Below are 22111 nucleotides of genomic sequence, written 5' to 3'. Positions count from 1 at the left end.
TCAAGTCTTCTTAAAACTACAGTACCCACCTGCTGAAGTGAAGATACAGATTGACAGAGCCAGAAGGGTACCCAGAAGTCACCTACTACAGGACAGGCTCAACAAAGAAAGTAACAGAACGCCACTAGCCATCACCTTCAGCCCCCAATTAAAACCTCTCCAGCGCATCATCAAGGATCTACAACCTATCCTGAAGGAGGATCCCTCACTCTCACAGACCTTGGGAGACAGACCAGTCCTCGCTTACAGACAGCACCCCCAACCTGAGGCAAATACTGATCAGCAACTACACACCACACAACAAAAACACTAACCCAGGAACCTAGCCCTGCAGCAAACCCTGTTGCCAACTCTGTCCACATATCTATTCAAGGGACACCATCATAGGACCTAACCACATCAGCCACACCATCAGGTGCTCGTTCACCTGCACATCTACCAATGTGATATATGCCATCATGTTCCAGCAATGCCCCTCTGCCATGTACGTTGGCCAAACCAGACAGTCTCTACGTAAAAGAATAAATGGACACAAATCAGATGTCAAGAATTACAACATTCAAAAACCAGTCGGAGAACACTTCAACCTCCCTGGACACTCAATAACAGATTTTAAAGTGGCAATTCTTCAACAAGAAAACTTCAAAAACAGACTCCAACGATAAACTGCAGAACTGGAATTAATTTACAAACTGGACATCATCAAATTAGGCCTGAATAAACACTGGGAGTGGATGGATCACTACAAAAACTAAAAACTAATTTTCCCCTACTGTTACTCACACCTTCTTGTCAACTGTTTGAAATGGGCCATCCTGATTATCACTACAAAAGTGATTTTTCCTCCTGTTGATAATAGCCCACTTTAATTGAATTGTCTCATTAGAATTGACCCCCCCCACTTGGTAAGGCAACTCCCATCTTTTCATATACTGTGTATATATATCTTCCTACTGTATTTTCCACTTCATGCATCTGATGAAGTGGGTTTTAGCCCATGAAAGCTTATGCCCAAATAAATTTGTTAGTCTCTAAGGTGCCACAAGTACTCATCATTGTTTTTGCTGATACAGACTAACATGGCTACCACTCTGAAAATAATACTTCTGTACCTCACAGGGTATTGAGGATAAATTCATTAATGTTTGAGTCATTCAGCTACTACAGTGACTAGGACCATAGAAAAGCATGTAAATCTTGTTCTGATCTCTTTATGGATGAATATTTCATGTCCACTACATGTAACACAGAATTAAATGAGATTCAGATCTACATAACACAATCAACTCATTAAAACAATCTATAAAATTATATATTTGAAGTCAATTCTCTTAGGTACTACTCACCTTTTGGAATTGCAGTAAGATTATTTCTCTCAATGGACAAGACTTTTAAAGAAGGAAGGAGATTGTAAGTATGAACTTTTCTGTGTTTATCAGTCCAGTGTGCTGGTTTATGTATATCCAGTGTGACATAGTGGATGGTATTACCACTGAGATTTAGAGTTTCCAAAAATGGTAAATTTCTAAAGCTATTTAAAGATAGCTCAGAAATCAGGTTATTACTAAGATTCAGATATTTGATATTCCATTTTTCATCTCTCCAGTTAGACCACAGCAAGATAGTAATATTATTATAACTTAAATCAACAATTGTTACTGTTTGTGATATGTCTGTGGGGATAGTCGATTTTCCAGTGAAAGAACAATTCATCAAGAACTTCCCATCCCACAAGCAGTCAGAATTGTAATAGATACCAACACCAGTCTTCTGTGATTTGGTCTCTGACAATCCGGTAAAATTCAGGCAAAGGACCACAATTATGACCTTCATATAAGGATTTGCCATAATATCTAGAAATAAATATTCAAAATTATAATAATTAAGGACCAAAGAGAAATCAGAAAAACCTTAAATGTATTTCTTTAAAGTAAAGAAAAATAACCTCACTGCCAGTTCATATTAAACATTCAGTTTCATTAAGAGAGTCACAATTACTTTGAAAAATGCATTTAGTCTGAAGTTGCTAAAAACTTATTTTCAAATTTTCTTACTTTTCTCACAGATGATCAGTCCGCAGCGCAGCCATTCAGAAACTTGTGAACTACTAACATCAGGGACTTTTGAACTTCAATTTCCTCTATTGTATATACTTATCAGGGAGCAAAGTCTACCAGTCATAATCTGACACATAGATATGGAATAATTCTCATGTTTTTAGTTAATAAAATACTTGTATCATCATTAAACCAACAACATATTTTAAACTAAATTTAGTACATACTGTACTTCCAAAAAATTTTAAAGCAGAGTCTAGATTTTTAGAATTTATTTGTTTCACTTCAAAAACATATGGATTAAAAACTCAACATTCTGTTTTACATATTGAAACAACAATAATTACAAATGCTGAGAATAACTTTCTTCAAGAACAAGAGGTTTTGGAAGTACATAACACTATTTTACACAGAGGCATGTAGTCTGTACTTCAATATTCCTAGAATCTCAAATGTATTTAGTTGTTAAATAAATACAGGAGCACACAAGAAATCTTCGACTTAAACAAAAACATCCAGAAAATATAAAGGGATGCAGTTAGAAGTTAAATCACAATTAAATGCACAACACAGGGTGTATATCGCATCCATATTTTTTTCAATCTGTGTAAAGTTTATGGAAGGCAACCAAATATATTAAGAAAATTTACAAATAATTAGCAAGCACCATACATATCAATCCTTAAAGGAATGAAGATTATTTTTGCTAACTTTAAATTACAAATGGACATTTTAAACAAATCCAAAGACATAATTTAACACTATTACAGGTTTTTGAGATAAGTTCTTTCAAACAGGTTTGCATTTAGTACCTCAGTGAGAAGAACTCTAAATCCAGGTACTGTATGCAGTCATGTGGTCATGCACATAATTAGCCAAAGTTATCAATATTAACCATATAATGACCACAATGTGTCCATACAGATTTTATATATAACTTTGACAGAAAGTGCTGCTGAAAACTTTTTAAAATGAAACTTCTATAAATTGAAGCCCATAAAGTATCAGTCTGCCATTAGTAATATGGGGTGAAAATACTAAAAGCTTTTCATTTTGTTTCTTTGCCATGTTGAGCTATAACACACAAGTTCTATATACCAATACTTAAAATAGCTAAGGAATTTGTATGTTTCAGGTAAATTTATATTTTAAAGAATATTAATAGGGATAACAAATATCCACTTCTGTAAAGCAATTTAAGCTCCATGAATGAAATGTGCTGTGTCTGTGCAAAATGTTATCAACATTTATTCCGTGTCTAAAGTGAGCGAGACAATTACTTTCACTGTTGTTTTTTTAAAAGTAAACCACTGGAGTAAAAATCATTTTGTTGTTGCCATCATTCAACCTAATACCACCTCCTCTCTCCTGTTTGACATACTCAGTTGTTGCTTCATGTCTAAACTAAGGTCCCAATCCTGCAATTAGCTCCATATGTGTACATTCCCGCATTCGTGCAGAGACCCACTGACATCACCAGGGCCCAGCGTAGGACTGGGACTGTCTTTTGTGACATGCCTACCACACCTTCGTGTAGTGTCAGCCAATAAAATTAGATTAGACCTTACTTATCTTTTCATAAGTACCACATTCAGTGGGGAAGTTAATATGTAACATTTGTATACCTATTAGTACTAGAAATTTCTAGTACTAGTACAGCCTGTTAATAACCATTCACAGGAAATCACTTACATGGCCTCCATTATTAAGATCACTAGTGGCTAACAGAAAGCAACACTATTTCTAACTAATGGTAACGAGTATCAGAGGGGAAGCCGTGTTAGTCTGTATCAGTAAAAACAACAAGGAGCCGTTGTGGCACCTTAGAGACTAACAAATTAATCTGGGCATAAGCTTTCATGGGATATAACCCACTTCATCAGATGCATGGAGTGGAAAAATACAGCAGGAAGATACATTTACACAGTACATGAAAAGATGGGAGTTGCCTTACCAAGTTGGGGGTCAGTGCTAACGAGGTCAACTCAGTTAGGGTGGAAGTGGCCCATTCCCAACAGTTGACAAGGTCTGAGTATCAACAGAGGGAAAATTATTTTTTGTAGTGACCCAGCCACTCCCAGTCTTTAATTTGAGGGTGTCAAGTTTGCAAATTAATTCCAGTTCCGCAGTTTCTCGTTAAAGTCTGTTTTTGAAGTTTTTTTCTTGAAGAATGGCCACTTTTAAGTCTGTTATTGAGTGTCCAGAGAGCCTGAAGTGCTCCCCTACTGGTTTTTGAATGTTACAATTCTTGACTTCTGATTTGTGTCCATTTATTATTTTGCGTAGAGACTGTCCGGTTTGGCTAAAGTACATGGCAGTGGAGCATTGCTGGCACATGATGGCATATATCACATTGGCAGATGTGCAGGTGAATGAGCCCTTGATGGTGTGGCTGATGTTTTTAGGTCCTATGATGGTGTCCCTTGAATAGATATGCAGACAGATTTGGCAACAGGGTTTGTTGTAGGGCTAGGTTCCTGGGTTAGTGTTTTTGTTGTGTGGTGTATAGTTGCTGGTGAGTATTTGCTTCAGGTTGGGGGTGCTGTCTGTAAGCGAGGACTGGCCTGTCTCCCAAGGTCTGTGAGAGTGAGGGATCCTCCTTCAGGATAGGTTGTAGATCCTTGATGATGCACTGGAGAGGTTTCCCTTTGTTGATATTCACCCCTTCTTGTCAACTGTTGGGAATGGGCCACTTCTACCCTAATTGAATTGGCCTCATTAGCACTGATCCCCCACTTGGTAAGGCAACTCCCATCTTTTCATGTGGTGTATATTTATATCTGCTTACTGTATTTTCCACTCCACGCATCTGATGAAGTGGGTTATATCCCACAAAAGCTTATGTCCAAATAAATTTGTTAGTCTCTAAGGTAACAAGTATAAAAGCCTTATAATTAGCAAGTTTATTTTTTACACTGGAATACATGATTCTCTCTCCAAAAACAGTTAAGAGGGTTTTAATAAAAGCTGCCATCATTCTCAAAGTGCAAAGGTTTCATTAAGACCCCAATTCATCACAATACGTAAGAACTTGCATTAACTTTTAAGCATGTATTCTCATTATGTAAAATTTAGGCAGATGCTTCCATACAACGCAGAATTGGGACCTAGATTACTGTCACATTTATAACTACAGAACATCTGCTCAATTTCGAATTTAAATACCAGTTTACTTAGTAACAAATTTATTATATTTCTAGTCATTATAAATAGCTACACTTTTTTTTTTTATTTAGAAAAGTAATGGTCTCAATCACTATGGCCTACAATAGTGTTATTACAGTGTTTTGAATCCTCACCTGTAGAATACCATAGAATATTTTTTATTAAGGTACCCAAGAAAAAACTGTAAATAAAAATAAAAAATGGGTTTTCAAAGTAGAAGACAAGCTTCTAAATATCAAAGCAGATACAATACAATAGTTGACTGTCCCAGTTCCACCTAAAATGTTGGGCACAGATTTTTCTTAATGTCTTCTTAAGGATCAAATAAGTCAACATATGCTTTTCTCTAATTAATTGAAAATAATCAAAAGAAAATTGTCAAGAGTTCATATTAATATTCCAACAGTCAATATTTATCAACTGCAAATAAAAACTGAAGCGATTTGAATAAAGATTTCACTGCATTTACAGGGCTATAGTTTTGAAAGCTAGCCTCTGTTTTTGCATCCAAATAGTGAGTATGGCTATTTGGAGATGGAGAAAAGGTTACTTGGATGTCAGGTACAGATTGTCTCTACAAAGCAGTTACTTAGATGACGGACCTTTATTGCACTCTAAGTAATTACTGGTGCAAAAATGAAGGTCTGGTTGAGGGTGGGCTGAAAATCAGCATATAACACATATATATAAAAGAAGTTAGATTGCCTTTTGGCCCCTTCCTGTAGGGTTTATCTCTAACGAACTGGAAAGATCCTTCCCAATTGTTCCTTTGTGGTTGGTTTCCTGTTACTGCCACAAAGCATGGCTCCAATGAAGCCTATGCTGCCAGCGCCTCCCTCTTACCACAGTTACCGCAAAGTCCGCTTCTTACAGAATGATCTGCGCAACCAAAAAGAGGCTCTGTGGAACAAGTAACAGAGCTGCAAACTGTATTGCTTTATCCAAGGAATCTCTGCAGAGCCCAAGGTGGAACAATGTGCATCCTCCCAACTCTACACCTCACTCCATGCAGATTCCAGCAACTTCTCAGAGTTCTGAGGTGAGAGGAAGTAAAACAGCACTTCAGAGGCAAGGAGTTGAGGACTCTTTGCAGGAGGTGCTCAGCATCTTAGAGGCTCAATCCCCCAGTAAATCTCTCTTACTGGCCTCAATTCAGCAAGGTACTTGATCAAGTGTGTATGTTGAAGCATGTGCTTAAGTATCTTGCTAAATCAGACCCATTATTATGGTAAATACTCTATTGTAAATACTGAAATTATGCAACAGACATAATACTGCTGTGCTAAAAATGTTAGTAATAAATATTATAATAAACTGTTGTGTAAACAGAAATAATTGGCATGCAATTGTTTTATACACACAAATGTAAAAACGTAAATGAACTCTCTTCATGACTGCTCTTGTCCCAGTACTTTGCGTTTAGTGTGTGGTTCCACAAGGGTTGACTGAGGTTTGACAACCCATGTTGCGGGTCTTCACTTCAACTCGGAATAGAGTTCCATCTGCACACATACAGAGCTTGTAGCGCAGCCAGTCAACATTATTAAACTTTTCCCCATAAGAACTTGGAAGTCGAGATGTGCTGACCATCACAGTTCCATTTAAGATAATGCTGTTTTCCTAATAAAAGAATAATTATACAATTTATCACTTAATAGAAGTAGGATATTTATTTCCAAAAGAATGTAAATGAATAGCTTATTTTCAAAGCTACCCTAAAGATAATAAAAGAAAGGTTATTAATTTTGTTTATATTTTAAGTCTTTGCATAAGAACTTTATTTAAAAAAAATTACGAGTGAACGTAGTGCTCATACATCTCAGTTCTGACCCGCAGCATACCTTGCTATTCCACTCATAGGCCAATACTGAGCACACTACTCATTTTGTGGTAGTTAGATGTGTGATGCACAATACAATGAGCCCACCAAGCTTATCTGCACTTGTGAACCAGAACAAACCAGACTTTAAACATCAATCTTCTAAAATCTAATATTTTTCCCTTTAACCTCTTCTCCACTTCAGATTGTCCACATCATTAACATAACATCAAAAAGCATACAGTATGAAATAATTACTAACTCAAAGTTTTTCAGTCACTATTTCAAAAGATGAATAATTAAATTATTACATTTGCTTTTATAATGCTACAATTAATTGAACTGCTACTAAACTATATTTTTATCCTGAATTTACAGATTTGAATCCATCCAAAAAAATGAGAGAGCCTAATTTTTCTTCTTCTTCGTTTTAACACGGAGCTATTAGAAATAATTTTGTCAATATAAAATACTTACTGCCTTTAGTTCCATATCACCATGCATACGAAACTCAATGGTTTTGCCCATGATGAAAACACCTTCATTTCCACGAACAATGGCACGTCCGTCAACCTTTATATTTAGGTCACTGGTAGCATTGCTGGTAATCTTAAAGGGAAAAAATATGCAAGAAGAATGAAATAATGGTAAACAGAGTTTTAAAAGTTCCATTTTGGCTTGTCTTTAAGTAATTTTGTTAAATTAGTTCCCTAAATAATAGCCACACTGCTAAAAATTTGAATATAACACAGTCAATGCATGTTGCATATCCCTTTCCCTATGCCTTTAAAGTTTCTACAATTTTTTACTGCTCTGAACAATGAGTCATGACTAGAAACAAGGATTACCTATCTTGGAAAATTTCTGTGTCACAGTAAAAAGTTTAATTATCTAGACTGTCAGCTAACTTACACTTGCATATCACTTGGCTAGGATTAAGTACAGCCATACCTGCAGATGCTCTGGCAAACAAAGCATCTTGCAGCCCACCTGAGGCTTACCCTGAACAAGCTGTGAACCAAGTTTGGGAACTGCCGTGCTAGAGAATTTAGAGGAACATATAAGTTGTTTAGGTGCCAAATTTAACCTACCTTATAAGTCTCTCTTATTCTGAAAAGTAATTATATGAAAATGATTCCTCCTTACCCATCAGATTTGTTCCTTGTGTGTATTCAGAGTTAAATCTGTTTACTTAGGTACAAAAATAAGTTTACTTTTTATTCCTGTTAGTTCTGCAGCGTAAACATCACTGAGAGAGTGAGTTGGATTCTATTCCTTCTTGTACGTCATCAACAGAATTGTTCACTAAATTCTAAGTACACAGCCAGTTACCTGTGTAAACCTACTGAAGGCAATGGTGTTGTACAGTTGCGACTAAGGGCTTGGCTACACTTACATTTTATAGCACTCTAACTTGCTGGCTCAGGGGGGTGAAAAATCAGCGCAAGTCAGAGCGCTTTAAAGTGCTAGTGTAAACAGGCTCTGAGCGCTGGGAGCTGCACTTCCAGCACTCGGAGCTAATCCCCTCGTGGAGGTGGATTACCAGGAGAGCTGGGAGAGCGCTCCCCCAGTGCTTGCACGCAACCACACTCGCACTTCAAAGTGTTGCCGTGGGAGCGCTCCCGCAACAGCGCTTTGAAGTTTCCAGTGTAGTCAGGCCCTAAGGTCTTAATGTGGCCTGAAGAATCTTTATTACAGATGGTGATGTGGAAGAAAAACCTCAGAGCTTGATTTTCAGATCCCATGTTGAATTTGTAATGCTGGCAGCTGGAAAACATCATCTTTTTTACTAATAAATGGGGCACATTTGATCTGGAAGTCAATCTGACAAACATGGAACCCTGCAATGCCATTCACTTTTCAGTTTAACTGCACATAAAAAATTGTTATAATGTGCTGGATAATGTCATCTGATTATTACAAATCTATTGCCAAGGAAAAGAAATCAATAGGCACAGGTTGTGTGTACTCACGTGTGCGTGTGGTATTTTTAAAGAATTGAGGTTTTTTTTAAAAAATCTGAATTCTCCACAACCTCTGAACAGTAATAATTATACAACAAGCTATTTCTGGACCAGTTAGCTGTAAAAATCAATAATGCTGGTGCATGATCAAACAGGAAAACTCCAATGGCAAACAGAAAAATAAATTTGAGTATTCTGGTCCTGATATGTTAGGATGGTTAGTTAAAGCATTTTATTTTACCTTAACTTATTCTCTTACTTGCAACAGTGTACCACAAAAAGAACATAACTTTATTACAACTTTTCTTCAGGATTTTACTGTTTACATTTTGCAACAGTTACTTCATGTCAAAATACTTTTTTGGTTATACTTCTGTATTTACTTGAATATGGTCACGTCACAACACAAACTGCATTCCTAACACACAACACAACACACAACACGTCACAACACAAACTGCATTTGCAATAACAAACAATTCCATAATTAGCCTTTATGTAAAAGAAAAAGTGAGCTATTAAAATAGTTCATACCCTCTCCGTAGATGCCTTCTGTACATTCAAAATTTTCACTCCATTTGGCAAATGAAACTCATGAGTCTCATAGTCTGTGCTGAACAAAGTATTGTGTGTCCTTGGGTCAATAAATTCCATACCAATATCACTGGTAATGGAGGTTTTGTCCTTTTCCACACTAAGTTTTGTTGTTCCTTGCTGAAATACAATCTGCGGAAACAAATCATTAAAATTATTTTAAAACATGACAAAAACATTTTTTACTATAGTTATGATTAATAATAATAATGCAATTCCCCCATATTGTTTACCATATATGTTCAGCTCATGATGTAACTTACAGGCTGGTTATTTCCAGTGATAACCAAATCTTCATTACGCCTGCCTCCTACTGTACTTTTATATAATGGATGTATAACTCCCATGTCGGATACTTGTTTAAATCGCAGTAAGCCACTCTCATGAAACTCCATGCTGTCACAACCATTGGGCCCAATACGAATCACAGCCCAGATGACAAGTGTGATCTAAAACAGTAACACAAGCATAGTTTCATATTTATTTTAATACTACAGATGCAGGAAAACAGAGTGGTCAAAATGCTTTTTTTAAAAGGAGCGTTTAATTAGTTATTACATTTAAAATAACCACAAGCATACAAATGATGTAAGTACTAGAGATTTTTACAATGAGTGTGTGAAAGGAAGTTTGTTTTAAAGAAACTATTTTCCTTTGCTTTACTATGTTTATGCTTTCTTTCCACTGAAAACACAGAAATGCAGTTAATCACAATATATGGTTATTTTTAACCCATCTCAAATATGATCTAAAACAGTTTGTAAAATATTATAAAAACCTACATTCTCCCTACACCTGAACACTCTGAAAGTAAGTAATGTGGATGATGGCTTGAGACATCTTCCTGTTTGAGATACTGGCTGTATCCTAAGCTAAATAAACTCAACGTGAAAGGTGTTTGTTAACCCAGTCTTGAGTTTAAAAAAAGGACCCTTCAGTGTTGATGGTATACTGAAATGCCTAACTATGAGGAGATGAGACGCAAAGGTGGGTATTAAAATAGTGAAGTGCAGTAGCAAATCAGAGTGCAAATTGTACAGGATGAATTCTGAAAACTAATATACAGTTCAGTTAGTAACTATACAACATTCCTGTGATCTGATGGGTTGACAGCACTTCATTGCATACATTAATTCAGAATAATTGTATTGAACGTTGCACTGGTAATAATTTGCATTGTTTGTCATGTACAGCTCTGGGTGTGGAAATAATCAGAAGATTCCTGTTCCTGATTAATATTAGGGGCATAAGCTTGGTTGTGGTCTTGATACATGTGGCCTCTTAGATGAGAGAATGTAAAAATAAGATTTAGCGTTTAAGCTCTTCGTGGAAGGAACTGTCTTTTTAATCTCTGTAGAACATCTTGCAATGTTATGATGCTATTTTTAATAACAACAGAGAACTTTGGGAAGAAATGGAGGAAAAAATCATTGATCTGATTAGTCATACTAAGGAAAAGACAAGAAAAAAAAAAAGATTGGGGACTTCTTGCTAATAAAAACCCCACAATAAAATACCTCGAAATAATCTTTTTCAGACTAAAAATAAGCAGGAAATGTAGGGAAAAAATTAAAGTAATCCCCCTTAATACACTTTAAGATTGTGCTTTCCAAAGTATTCTGATCTATGCTGGAGAAAGTTTATATTTATTTAGTAAATACTCAATAAAAAGTAAAACAAGCATGCCCAAACTCACTTGCAGCCTAAGTATTATACTCACAATCAAATTGATGACAGCCAAAATAAAAAGGAGAACAATCACACAAATAGCCAAGTTGCCTTTCCTGCCCCGTAAGCCTGTTTTATGGAGACGGTCTTCATCAATTGGGATATATCCAGCCTTAAAGTTACTGTTGTGTTCTTTATTAATGTTTCTCCGCTCCACAGCCTTCTCACGCATAGACTTCTTCACAGGGCCATTAGAACTTTGCTACAGCATGACACAAAGCATGGGTAAATGGTTATTTTACAGGTAATCAAAATTTATAACAAAAGTAAGAGTTTGAACCAGTGGAATATTTGTCTGCTATCCCAACGTTTAGTTTATCTATTTTTAAGTAACACCACTACAGAGGCACTTTAAAACCAATTAAATTAAATTTAAAACCATTTTGTGCATAGTCAGTTTTCTCTGTTTCTGGGGGTCTTTCACTTCAGGAAAAGGGAAGAGAAAAAACATCGTAAAACCACAAAAAACTAGTAGGGAAACTCGTGGGCATGTATAACTAAAAATAGTTTTAACTTACTGTTTTGAACTGACTAGATCTCAAGGTGACAGTATCACTTTCATTGATATTACTGGAGGGCAAATTAACAGGTAGGGAATACTTTCATATAAAGTATTCTCAGGGATAGAAAGTGGAAGGGTTATAAGACTCCCATATTTTTAGAGCTTTGTACAAAACCTTATGGTACCTTGTTCTTTCTCCCTATTTTTCTTCTCTTTCAATACAGAAAGATGCTATTTTGAGGTCTAATCCTGCAAACATTCTGCAGATCAATTTTACTCACATGCAAGTCTAACTTAAACATAATAAATGTTTTACTCCCAGGGGCATTCTGCACCAAAAATATAAAAATTCTGCACACAATATTTTAAAATTCTACAAATTTTATTTGGCATAATAAAACTACATAATCACACCAGTTTCAATTATTTTGGTAATTTATTTCAAAATACTTGTCTGCAAATATGTCTGTAACACTACAGACACACACACAGAAATTCCCCCAGGAGTAGAGAGTTAGAGAAACCCCTATGACAACCCTATTCCTGTTCTCTGCCTCCCTCCTCACCCCCCTCCAGAGCCCAGCTGGCTGTGAGGGGGGGGAAATCAGATGCTCACAACCCCTCCCCCCCCCAGAGCCCAGCCACAGTGCCCCCAGCCAATACACCCACACCCTTTTCCCTCCAGAGCCCAGTCATGGGGACCCCCAGCCCAGTTACCCGCACCCTCTCTCCCTGAGCCCAGTCGTGGGCCTCCCCCTTGCCCAGATACCCACACCTCTACCCCCCAGAGCCCAGCCATGCCCACTCCCCCCCAGCCCAGACACCTGTCCCCCTCCGCCCCAGAGTCCAGGGATCCAGAGGGAGAAACAGCTTGATGCTTGGTCCCAGGTTTGCATGGAGTTTCCTGCAAGCCACTGTCTCCTTCCCTCAGAGCGTTCTGGGAACTGCAGCTGCTAGGAACCCTCTAGCTCCCTCCCCCTCCCTCCAGCAGTGTCTTCTATGTGTGAGCTGAGCTCTGCTGGGTCCAGCGCATTTCTGTGGGGGAAAGGAAATTCTGCATGCACAATGTTAATTTCTGCAAAATTCTGCATTGCGCAGTGGCACAAAATTCTCCCAAGAATAATGTTGCAAGACTGGGCACATAGTGACTCCTTTCTCTCTTCAGGCCACATCTAATGTTACTTCCATGGATGATGAACTATGAGAGTATATCTCTCTCCCCCCCCCATCCCCTTTTCCTCTCAGAGACAGATGATGACACTCCTTTGATCATTTTAGCCTCCACTACTGTGAGCGAGAATTCAGATAACTAGACTGAAAACCCAGCCTAAGTCATATTTAAACACTGTCAACAAACCATCACACTAGAACAAATTAAATAAAATGAAGCATATGATCACAATTCTATTTACAATAAACTACACAGCTGTATACTGATTTATCAACTGAGAGATTGAAAAAGACATTTACTCCTATGTTGAGATGTTACAACAAATGTACATTTTATTAACAAAATTCGGACTATGTGAATGGGAAAACCGCTTTTTCCTATTATATAAATATACAGACACTGTTCCTATAGGTGAATCTGTATTCCAATGTACATTTTTAATGAAAGCGGCGAAGAGTCCTGTGGCACCTTATAGACTAACAGATGTATTGGAGCATAAGCTTTTGTGGGTGAATACCCACTTCAGATGTATGAAGAGTATTTCAATATTTTTAATGAGTATCTAAATTTCTGTCAAAAGAAAAGGAGTACTTGTGGCACCTTAGAGACTAACCAATTTATTTGAGCATGAGCTTTCGTGAGCTCATGCTCAAATAAATTGGTTAGTCCCTAAGGTGCCACAAGTACTCCTTTTCTTTTTGCGAATACAGACTAACACGGCTGTTACTCTGAAACCTAAATTTCTGTCATTTACCCCTACCAACAGCTAGCACTATATATAACAAAGTTCTATTATAGCATAGCAAAAAGCGATGTTTTTTCTTGGCTGCACACATTGTGACTGGTCATCCTTAATTTTTCAAACAAATGTAATGTGAGAGGCTTGATACAAAATGTAGTTCTTTCACTACACTTTTAATCAGTCTTGCCCGTGCAAGTAGATGCGGGGCCTTAGAAAACACAGTAATACAGCTTGCACAATGATAATTAAAACTTTTCAAAGAATCAAGATCAATTAAAAATAGAAATTAAAAATTAGTAGTCCTTTGAAGAATATCTGATTACAAACTGGAGTCCCTTTATAATAAATCTTGTATCTCTAATATTTTTAGATGTATTTAAACAAGCAGGTGCGGGGGGAGTGTTCAAAAACCTTCCAGGCCTTTACACATAATAAAGAAGCAAAAATACCATTTAAAAAAACAAAACACTGTTGCCAACTGCAAGCACTCAAAAGAATCAGGTCCTGTAAAATCATGACATTTAAAAAATCTAATGATTTTTAAGCCAATCATTTTTTCATTTCATTATTTTGTCTTCTGAGTTCAGGTTTCCAAACTATTCTCTGAAACCATAAGGACTAGAAATTTAGTTTAAAAAGAAAAAAAGCTGAGATGCTCAAGAAATCATTGGACTCCAGAAGCTTGGGCTTTTAATGAAAACCCCAGATATGGCAAGTTTGCTCCTGTTATAACCCTCCTAATCCCAGGATATGAGAGAGAGGTCGCGGTTTTCAAGGTTGAAAGGCAAACTTGTCCCTTCCATCAACAGGAAGATGGTCCAGAAAAAGATTTTACCTCACCCACCCTCACAACTCTGAAACATTTTCAGATCATCTTGAAAGGAAAAGGCAACTGTGAAAGGGTTTGCTTGCAATGAAATTCAGCATAAATCAGGCACTATGAATTTTTGTTTGATTTTACTACTTGAGTAACAGAAAATCAATGTGCAAAGAAAAACAACCCCCCCCCCACACCCACTCACAAAACACAATCTCGCCACCACCCATTCATCAAACGCCACGGGCAGCAGCTTTAAATACAGACAACTGTCTCGGCTCTAATTAGCTTCTCCCCCCAGCAGGGAAGAGCAGGTTTTCGTGAGCCCAGCCCTGGGGGAGGGGAGAGCACGGTGCAGACGGGTTTCGGCGCAGAGCGGGGCCACAGGCTCTTCGGAACGCTGCGGGGCTCTCACGGCCCGCGGGCAGAGGAGGGGCTGGCTGGAGTCCGGCCTGGGGCAGGCTCGGGGCCGGGCGCTCCTCTGCGGGCCACGGAGCAGGCTCCCCTGGGGGTGTTTATGCCGCTGGTGTCCCCGCCGGTTCACACGGCCGGGCTGAGAGCTCGGGTCCCTAAGGAGCCACGGCTGGGGGCGGTGCCGGCACAGCGGCCTGGGAGGGGCTCGTCCGCGGCCGCTTTCCCTGGGGCCCGGGCGCCGCTGGGGCTGTTCGCCTATGGCGAGGGAGCCCTGGAGGCGGCTGCCCCCCGCGCGCCCCGCCGTGTGGGGAGCGGGCACAGACCTGCTCCGAGGCGGCTGCTCCCGCCGCCGCCGCCATCTTCTTCTCCTGCCGCTGTTCTGTTGCTGTCCCGCCCAGGCGGGGGGAGACTAGCGCCGCGCCAGCCGCCTGTCGCCGCTCCCTGTCCTGGGCTCGGCGCCTCCCGCCGGGCTGGGCAGCCCGCGCTGCTCATGTCCGGCCTGAACTCTAGGGGGCAGGGTCGGGAATTCACCCTGCCGCTCCCCTGGGACTCTCAGAAGAGCCCCGCTCGGCGTGACCCTGGCCCAGAGCAGCCTCAGCCTGGCGGCGAGTGTGTGGATGAGTCTGGCACACACCCGGGCACCCTGAAATGCAGGCCCCGGGCCAGTGACAGGGAAGACGCATGAGCTTGTGCGGAAGGTCTTGTGGCGATTGGGAGTCAGGAAGTCTGGGCCTACTTTCTTGGTCTGCTGCAGACATTGGGCCACTTTCCCTCTTTGAGGCTCAGTTTCTCAGGAGTAACCTGAAGAGAATGATATTTCTTGGAGTAGTGTCCACCTCAGGTGCCGGTGCGTCCCTGCACTGCAGATGGGAGATTTGCTGTGGCAGTGCTGGCTTGGGGCCTGCCTGCGCAGCGGGTATCTCGCCGTTGGTGCCTCATGCCGCACGACCCGTGCACGACTCGACCCATTGAGTTCCTTCCCCACCGTCCTCGGCTGTAGATGGAGCTCAGTGGCAGTGCTGCCTCTTTTTTTTTTTTTTTTTCTCTCTGTAGCAATATTTAGATTAGTTGTAGTTTAGTAAGTCTAGTTTACTTACTTGCATACTGTTCTTTCAAAAAAAATTAATTGCTATCATTCCCACTCTTTCTCTGTTGGGAAACTTTTAATGGCCAGGATGCCTGGCTCGCCCGGGTTTATATGCTGGGACTTGTGCTGTGAGGCGATGCCTGTCTCAGAAAGCCACTCGTGTGTCTGTTGTTTGGGGGAGACTCATCCCTCAACACTGTGCATGCTGTACAACCTTGTAAGCCAGGGCATGGCATGACAGAGATCATAGAATCATAGGACTGGAAGTTGATCTCGAGAGGTCATCTAGTCCAGTCCCCTGCACTTATGGCAGGACTATATTATCTAGACCATTCCTGGCAGGTGTTTTGTCTAACCGGCTCTTAAAAATCTCCAATGATGGAGATTCCACCACCTCCCTAGGCAATTTATTCCAGTGCTTAGCCACCCTGACAGGAAGTTTTCCCTAATCTCCAACCTAAACCACCCTTGCTGCAATTTAAGCCCATTGCTTCTTGTCCTATCCTCAGAGGTTAAGAAGAACAATTTTTCTTCCTCCTCCTTGTAACAATCTGTTATGTACAGTAACTCCTCGCTTAACATTGTAGTTGTTGAAAAATGCTACTTTAAGCAAAACGATGCTAAGCGAACCCAATTTCCCCATAAAAACTAATGTAAATAGGGAGGGTTAGGTTCCAGGGAATTTTTTTTCACCAGACAAAAGACACTCACTCACTCACTCACACTCTCTCTCTCTCTCTCTCTCTATATATATATACACACACAGAGTATAAGTTTTAAACAAACAATTTAATACTGTACACAGCAACGATGATTGTGAAGTTTGGTTGAGGTGGTGGAGTCAGAGGGTGGGATATTTCCCAGGGAATGCCTTACTGCTAGATAATGAACTAGCACTCGGCTGAGCCCTCAAGGGTTAACACGTTGTTAATGTAGCCTCACACTCTACAAGGCAGCAGGAATGGAGGGAGGAGACACAGCATAGCAGTGGCTGCAAACATTCCCTGTGGAAACTGAACATGATGAACCCACGCTATCCCACTGGAGCGCAACACTCCCTCCACTTTCCAAGGTGTGCGGATGGTGGGATGCATGTGTGTGTGAGACAGAGACACACCGTGTGTGTGTGTGAGAGAGAGAATGAGACAGAGACACACTGTGTGTGTGTGTGTGTCTGTGTGAGAGAGGGAGAGATGCGCATTGCCCCTTTAAGTACCCTGACCCCACTCTAAGTACACTGCCTTTTTAAGTAGATCAGCAAGTTGAGACAGCAGCTGTTGCCAGCAAGCTCCCTCTGTCCTGAGCCCTGTCCTGACCCCCCCCCCCCACTCTGTGGAGATGGGGTTCAGGGGGAGAGGGACACCCTGACATCAGAACCCCTCTTCCCCCCCACCCTCTGCACAGCAAGCAGGAGGCTCCTGGGAGCAGCTCCAAGGCAGAGGGAAGAAGAAGCACATGGCAGTGCGGGGAGGGATACCTGAACTGCCTGGCAATTGATAGCTTGCTGGGAGGCTGCCCCACAGGGAACTTAGGGGAGCTGATAGGGGGGCTGCCAGTTGACCCTGGTTCCAAGCCCCAGCAGCTAGCTCCAACGGGCTGCTCTTTCTGCAAGCAGTGGACAAAGCAGGCGGCTGCCAAACAACATTATAAGGAAGCACTGTGCAACTTTAAATGAGCATGTTCTCTAACTGATCAGCAATGTAACAACAAAACAGTTAACCGGGACAATGTTAAGTGAGGAGTTACTGTACTTGAAAACTGTTATCATGTCCCCTCTCAGTCTTCTCTTTTCCAGACTAAACAAACCCAGTGTTTTCAATCTTCCCTCATAGGTCACGTTTTCTATACCTTTAATCATTTTTGTTGCTCTTCTCTGGACTTTCTCCATTTTGTCCATATCTTTCCTGAAATGTGGTGCCCCGAACTGGACACAATACTCCAGTTGAGGCCTAATCAGTGCGGAGTAGAGCGGAAGAATTACTTCTCCTGTCTTGCTTACAATACTCCTGCTAATACATCCCAGAATGGTGTTCGCTTTTTTTGCAATAGTGTTACACTCTTAACTCATATTTAGCTTATGGTCCACTATGATGCCCAGGTCCCTTTCAGCAGTACTCCTTCCTAGGCAGTCTTTTCCCATTTTGTATGTGTGTGCAACTGATTGTTCCTTCCTAAATGGAGTACTTTGCATTTGTCTCCGCCTCAAGGTGATTTTGATGGAAAAGTCCCTTCAGCTTTCTCCTCAGGGACCAAAACCAACATCATCAGATGGTTCCCCAAACAAAACCTCTGCTCATGTGCGTGCTCAGTCTTCCAAATCGTCCAGGAAGCAAGCCATGACCTTCCCTCATAAGGATACTCAGAAAAAGAAGAGGTCCCTGGGGAGGTTGCTATCCTCAATGCCGTGCTCAACTAAAGTTTGCATCTTTGAGGCTCCAGGTTCCTCTGGCACCGTCCCTCCTCTGCCACGCCCCCCGCACCGGCACAGACTCGAAACACCACTCCTTCACGGCATCGACCACCCTGGTGTGGGGCTCGGCACCGAGACCTGTGCCACTAGCAATGCTAGCACCAACTCAATCATTGGCACCGATTGACAGACTGAAAATGGCACTGACAGTCTCAACCAAGGCTGGCAGCAAAGCAGACCACATCTGCACCAACAGCACTGCCGCCACAGAAACAAGCTGCTCTGCAACAGTTTCTACACCACAAAGACATAGAGGTCTCTTTAGTGCCGCAGTTGCCGTTGCTCGGCACTGAGGGATCTCCATAGCGCAACAGCTACCCACTCCACCTGCTCCCCAGCCCATCTCCAGTGATGAAGGAGGACTTACATGGGAGCCATTTCTCTTCCCAGCACTCTTCACCCACAGAGCAGAAACCTCCATGGGATGCCATTAAGACCAAGTCCTGCCAACCTCGTGAGATGCAGCAGTGGTATGGGCAACCCTGGATTTGTTCTCTAATGCCCTTTCCTATGCAGTGGCCCCCCTGGGACCCCGGGCGGCATATAGGGCTCACTACACTAGACCCTTGACTCCAGCCCAAGGGGAAATTTGCTCTTCTCCACCTTCCCTGAGAGCAAGGACACTTCGGAGGCACCCGAGAGCCTGGCAGATGAGAAGGAAGAAGACTCAGATCATGAAGGCATTTTGCCAGCCCACAACTCATCTTCCTCTTCTAACGACGCAGTCATACCACTGCCTCCAACCATAGCAGATGACCTGAGATAATTTTAGGAACTTTTAAAAAGAGTAGCCGCCTGGCAAGACATTCCACTCAAGGAGGTGCAAGAAAACCAGCACAAGCTGCTACAAATCTTAGACATCCATTTCATCCAAAATTGTACTGACCATCATCAATGCCATAATGGAGCCAGCGGAGAATATTTGGCAGAACCCCACAACCATACTACCTTTAAAAGAGCTGACAAACTACTTCATCCTAGCTAAAGGGATGGACTTTTTCTTCTCTCACCCACAATCCAACTCTCCGGTTGTGGAAGCTGCCAACCATTGCAGCAAACAACCCCAATTCCGGTCCACCCCACAAGAAAAAGAACACAAACAATTAGACCTTTTTGGTCAAAAGGTGTACTTGTTGGCAACACTCCAATTCCAGGCTGCCAATTACTCAGCCCTTCTTGCAAAGTACAACTTTGACAACTACAGTAAACTGCAAGAATTCCTTAAGGCTCTACTGGAGGAAAAACATCCCCAGTTCACTGCCATCATGAATGAGGGACAACTAATTACCCATGCAGCCCTACAGGCCTCAATGAATGTAGCAGACACTGCTGCAAAACGACAGTGACAGCTGTCATAATGTGCAGGGCCTCGTGTATGCAGTCATCCAGTATCCCAAAAGATCTCCAACTCAAGGTGGAGGATCTCCCCTTCAATCAGGAGAAGTTCTTTTCCACAAAAACAGACAACATTTTTCACACTGTGAGGGACTCTCAGGCCGCCTTGCGCACTTTAGGCATTTATACGCCACCTAACAAAAGGCATCAGTACCAACCATACCAAAAGGGCAAAGACACCTCTTTGCACTGCTCACAACAACAGCATTTTGACCAGAACTGAAATAAACAACAATCACAGAGATACAGGGCTCCTCAATCACAGTCCTCGTCTTCACAACTATCTACCACCAAGCAGGGCCGGTGCACGGATGTGTCATGCCCTAGGCGAAACTTCCACCTTGCGCCCGTCCCCCTCCAGCCCTGTGGCAGCTCCCCACCCCCCCCTTGCCCTGAGGCACCCCCCTGCGGCAGCTCCCCACCGCCCCCTCCCTTGGCCCGGGGAGGCAGGTGTGGCAAATCCCCGCCCCAGCTTACCTCTGCTCTGCCTCCTCCCTGAGCATGCCACTGCTTCTCCCACCTTCCAGGCTTGCAGCGCCAATCAGCTGTTTGGCGGGCAAGCCTGGGAGGGAGAGAAGCAGAGCGGGGCGGTGTGCTCAGGGGAGGAGGTGGAGCAGAGGTGAGCTGGGGCGGGGAGCGGTTCTCCTGTATGCCGCCCCCCCCCCATTACTTGCTGCAGGCGGCCCTCCCTGCGCCCCCTGCCCTAGCTCACCTCCGCTCCACCGCTTCCCCAGAGCGCGCTTTTGGCCGTCCCCAACCATGTGGCACCCTACGCGACCACCTAGTTTGCTTAGTGGTTGCACCGGCCCTGCCACCACTAAACAACCTCCCCTGCAATACAGTGCTTTCACATACTGCTACCCAACCTTTTGGCCACTGCCTGCGCCCATTCTATCATGCCTGGGCAGCAATAACAACAGATTAATGGGTACTGGAGATTTGGAGATTATAAAATCAGCATAAACTATCCCCTTTCCCCATCCCTTTTCAGGGACCCTTCTCACGAGTACCTTTTACAACAGGAAGTAAACCACTTCCTACAATTGGGTGCCATGAAGCAAGTTATAACTCAATACAAGAGAAAGGGGTTTTATTCACATTATTTTCTCACCAAAAAGAAAAATGGCAGATGGAGACCCATCTTATACCTTCAGAAGCTCAACAAATAATTGTGTGGAATTACGTATTCAAAACGGTCACACTGGCCACAATTATACCAGTGCTAGACAAGTGGGACTGGTTTTCAGCCCTTGACCTCCAAGATGCTTATTTTTCTATTACCATACACCCAGCGCACAGACGATTCCTACAATTCATGGTGGGGCTCAATCATTACCAGTACAGAGTACTATCCTTTGGCCTTTCCACTGCCCCTTGAGTTTTTTCCAAAACCCTCACAGTAGTGGCAGCCCACTTGCGAAAAGAGGAGTGATGATCTTTCTGTACCTAGATGACTGTCTCCTGAAAAGTACAACTGAGGAAGAAGCGACAGGCATGGTGCAGACCACCATCACTTTGTTCCAGACTGGGATTGTGAACAAATGTACTGAAATCCACACTGGCCCCCAGTGCAACAACTGGAATTCATGGGGGCTTACCTCGATTCCACACAGGCCAGAGCATTGTTGCCCAGCCACAGATTCATAACACTAACCAACTTCATCTCGACAGTCTCCAGCAGTCCTCAAACGTCCATCAGAACTTGTCTGCAACCATTAGGTCATATGGTGGCTATGACATTTGTCATGTGACACGTGAGACTGCATATGCGTTTTCTACAGAGCTGGCTGAGCACAGCGTACATTCCCCTCAAACACAGTCTAAATAAAAGAGTGAGGGTATCTCCAAAGGGCATTACATCACTACATTGGTCGATGAAGCCAGAAAACATATGCACATGGATCCCTTTCCAACACAACCCATTGTCATTAATAATCACGACCAATGGGTCACTGATAGGCTGGGGCGCTCACTTGGACCAGCACAGTGTACAAGGCAGATGGTCAGCGATGGAAACCCAGCTTCACATCAATCTTCTGGAGCTCCGTGTGGTATACAATATGTGCAGACACTTCCTTCCAATCATACGAAACAAGTCAGTCTGCATACTGACTGACAACATAGCATGCATGTTCTATATCAATTGCCAAGGAGGAGCTCGCTCCCATTCACTCTGCACCGAGGCC

The 22111-nt window shown here is 42.0% G+C and overlaps 1 protein-coding gene across 1 annotated transcript; it reads right to left on the bottom strand.

Annotated features, from left to right (window-relative positions):
• Nucleotides 1-4945: 4945 nt before the first annotated feature.
• On the bottom strand, nt 4946-15464 carry SGCB (sarcoglycan beta). The gene is made up of 6 exons (XM_077815649.1): nt 15297-15464; nt 11320-11529; nt 9863-10048; nt 9540-9731; nt 7519-7650; nt 4946-6842 (listed from the first exon to the last, which is right to left on the bottom strand). Exons 1-6 carry the CDS (start codon nt 15330-15332, stop codon nt 6642-6644), a joined length of 957 nt encoding a protein of 318 aa, XP_077671775.1. The 5' UTR covers nt 15333-15464; the 3' UTR covers nt 4946-6641.
• Between the last annotated feature and the right edge of the window lie 6647 nt (nt 15465-22111).

This window comes from Eretmochelys imbricata, chromosome 4, assembly GCF_965152235.1.
Source record: "Eretmochelys imbricata isolate rEreImb1 chromosome 4, rEreImb1.hap1, whole genome shotgun sequence".
Taxonomy (NCBI): domain Eukaryota; kingdom Metazoa; phylum Chordata; order Testudines; family Cheloniidae; genus Eretmochelys; species Eretmochelys imbricata.
The sequence above is the reverse complement of the archived record's forward strand: the minus strand, read 5'-3'. Positions and strand labels throughout refer to the sequence as shown.

Coding starts and splice junctions, on each gene's coding strand:
- SGCB (XM_077815649.1), bottom strand. CDS start 15,332: ATGGCGGCGGCGGCGGGAGCAGCCGCCTCGGAGCAG. Junction 11,530..15,296: donor GAGCAGCCGCCTCGGAGCAG/GTCTGTGCCCGC, acceptor GTCATGCTGTAG/CAAAGTTCTAATGGCCCTGT. Junction 6,843..7,518: donor GTGATATGGAACTAAAGGCA/GTAAGTATTTTA, acceptor TTCTTTTATTAG/GAAAACAGCATTATCTTAAA.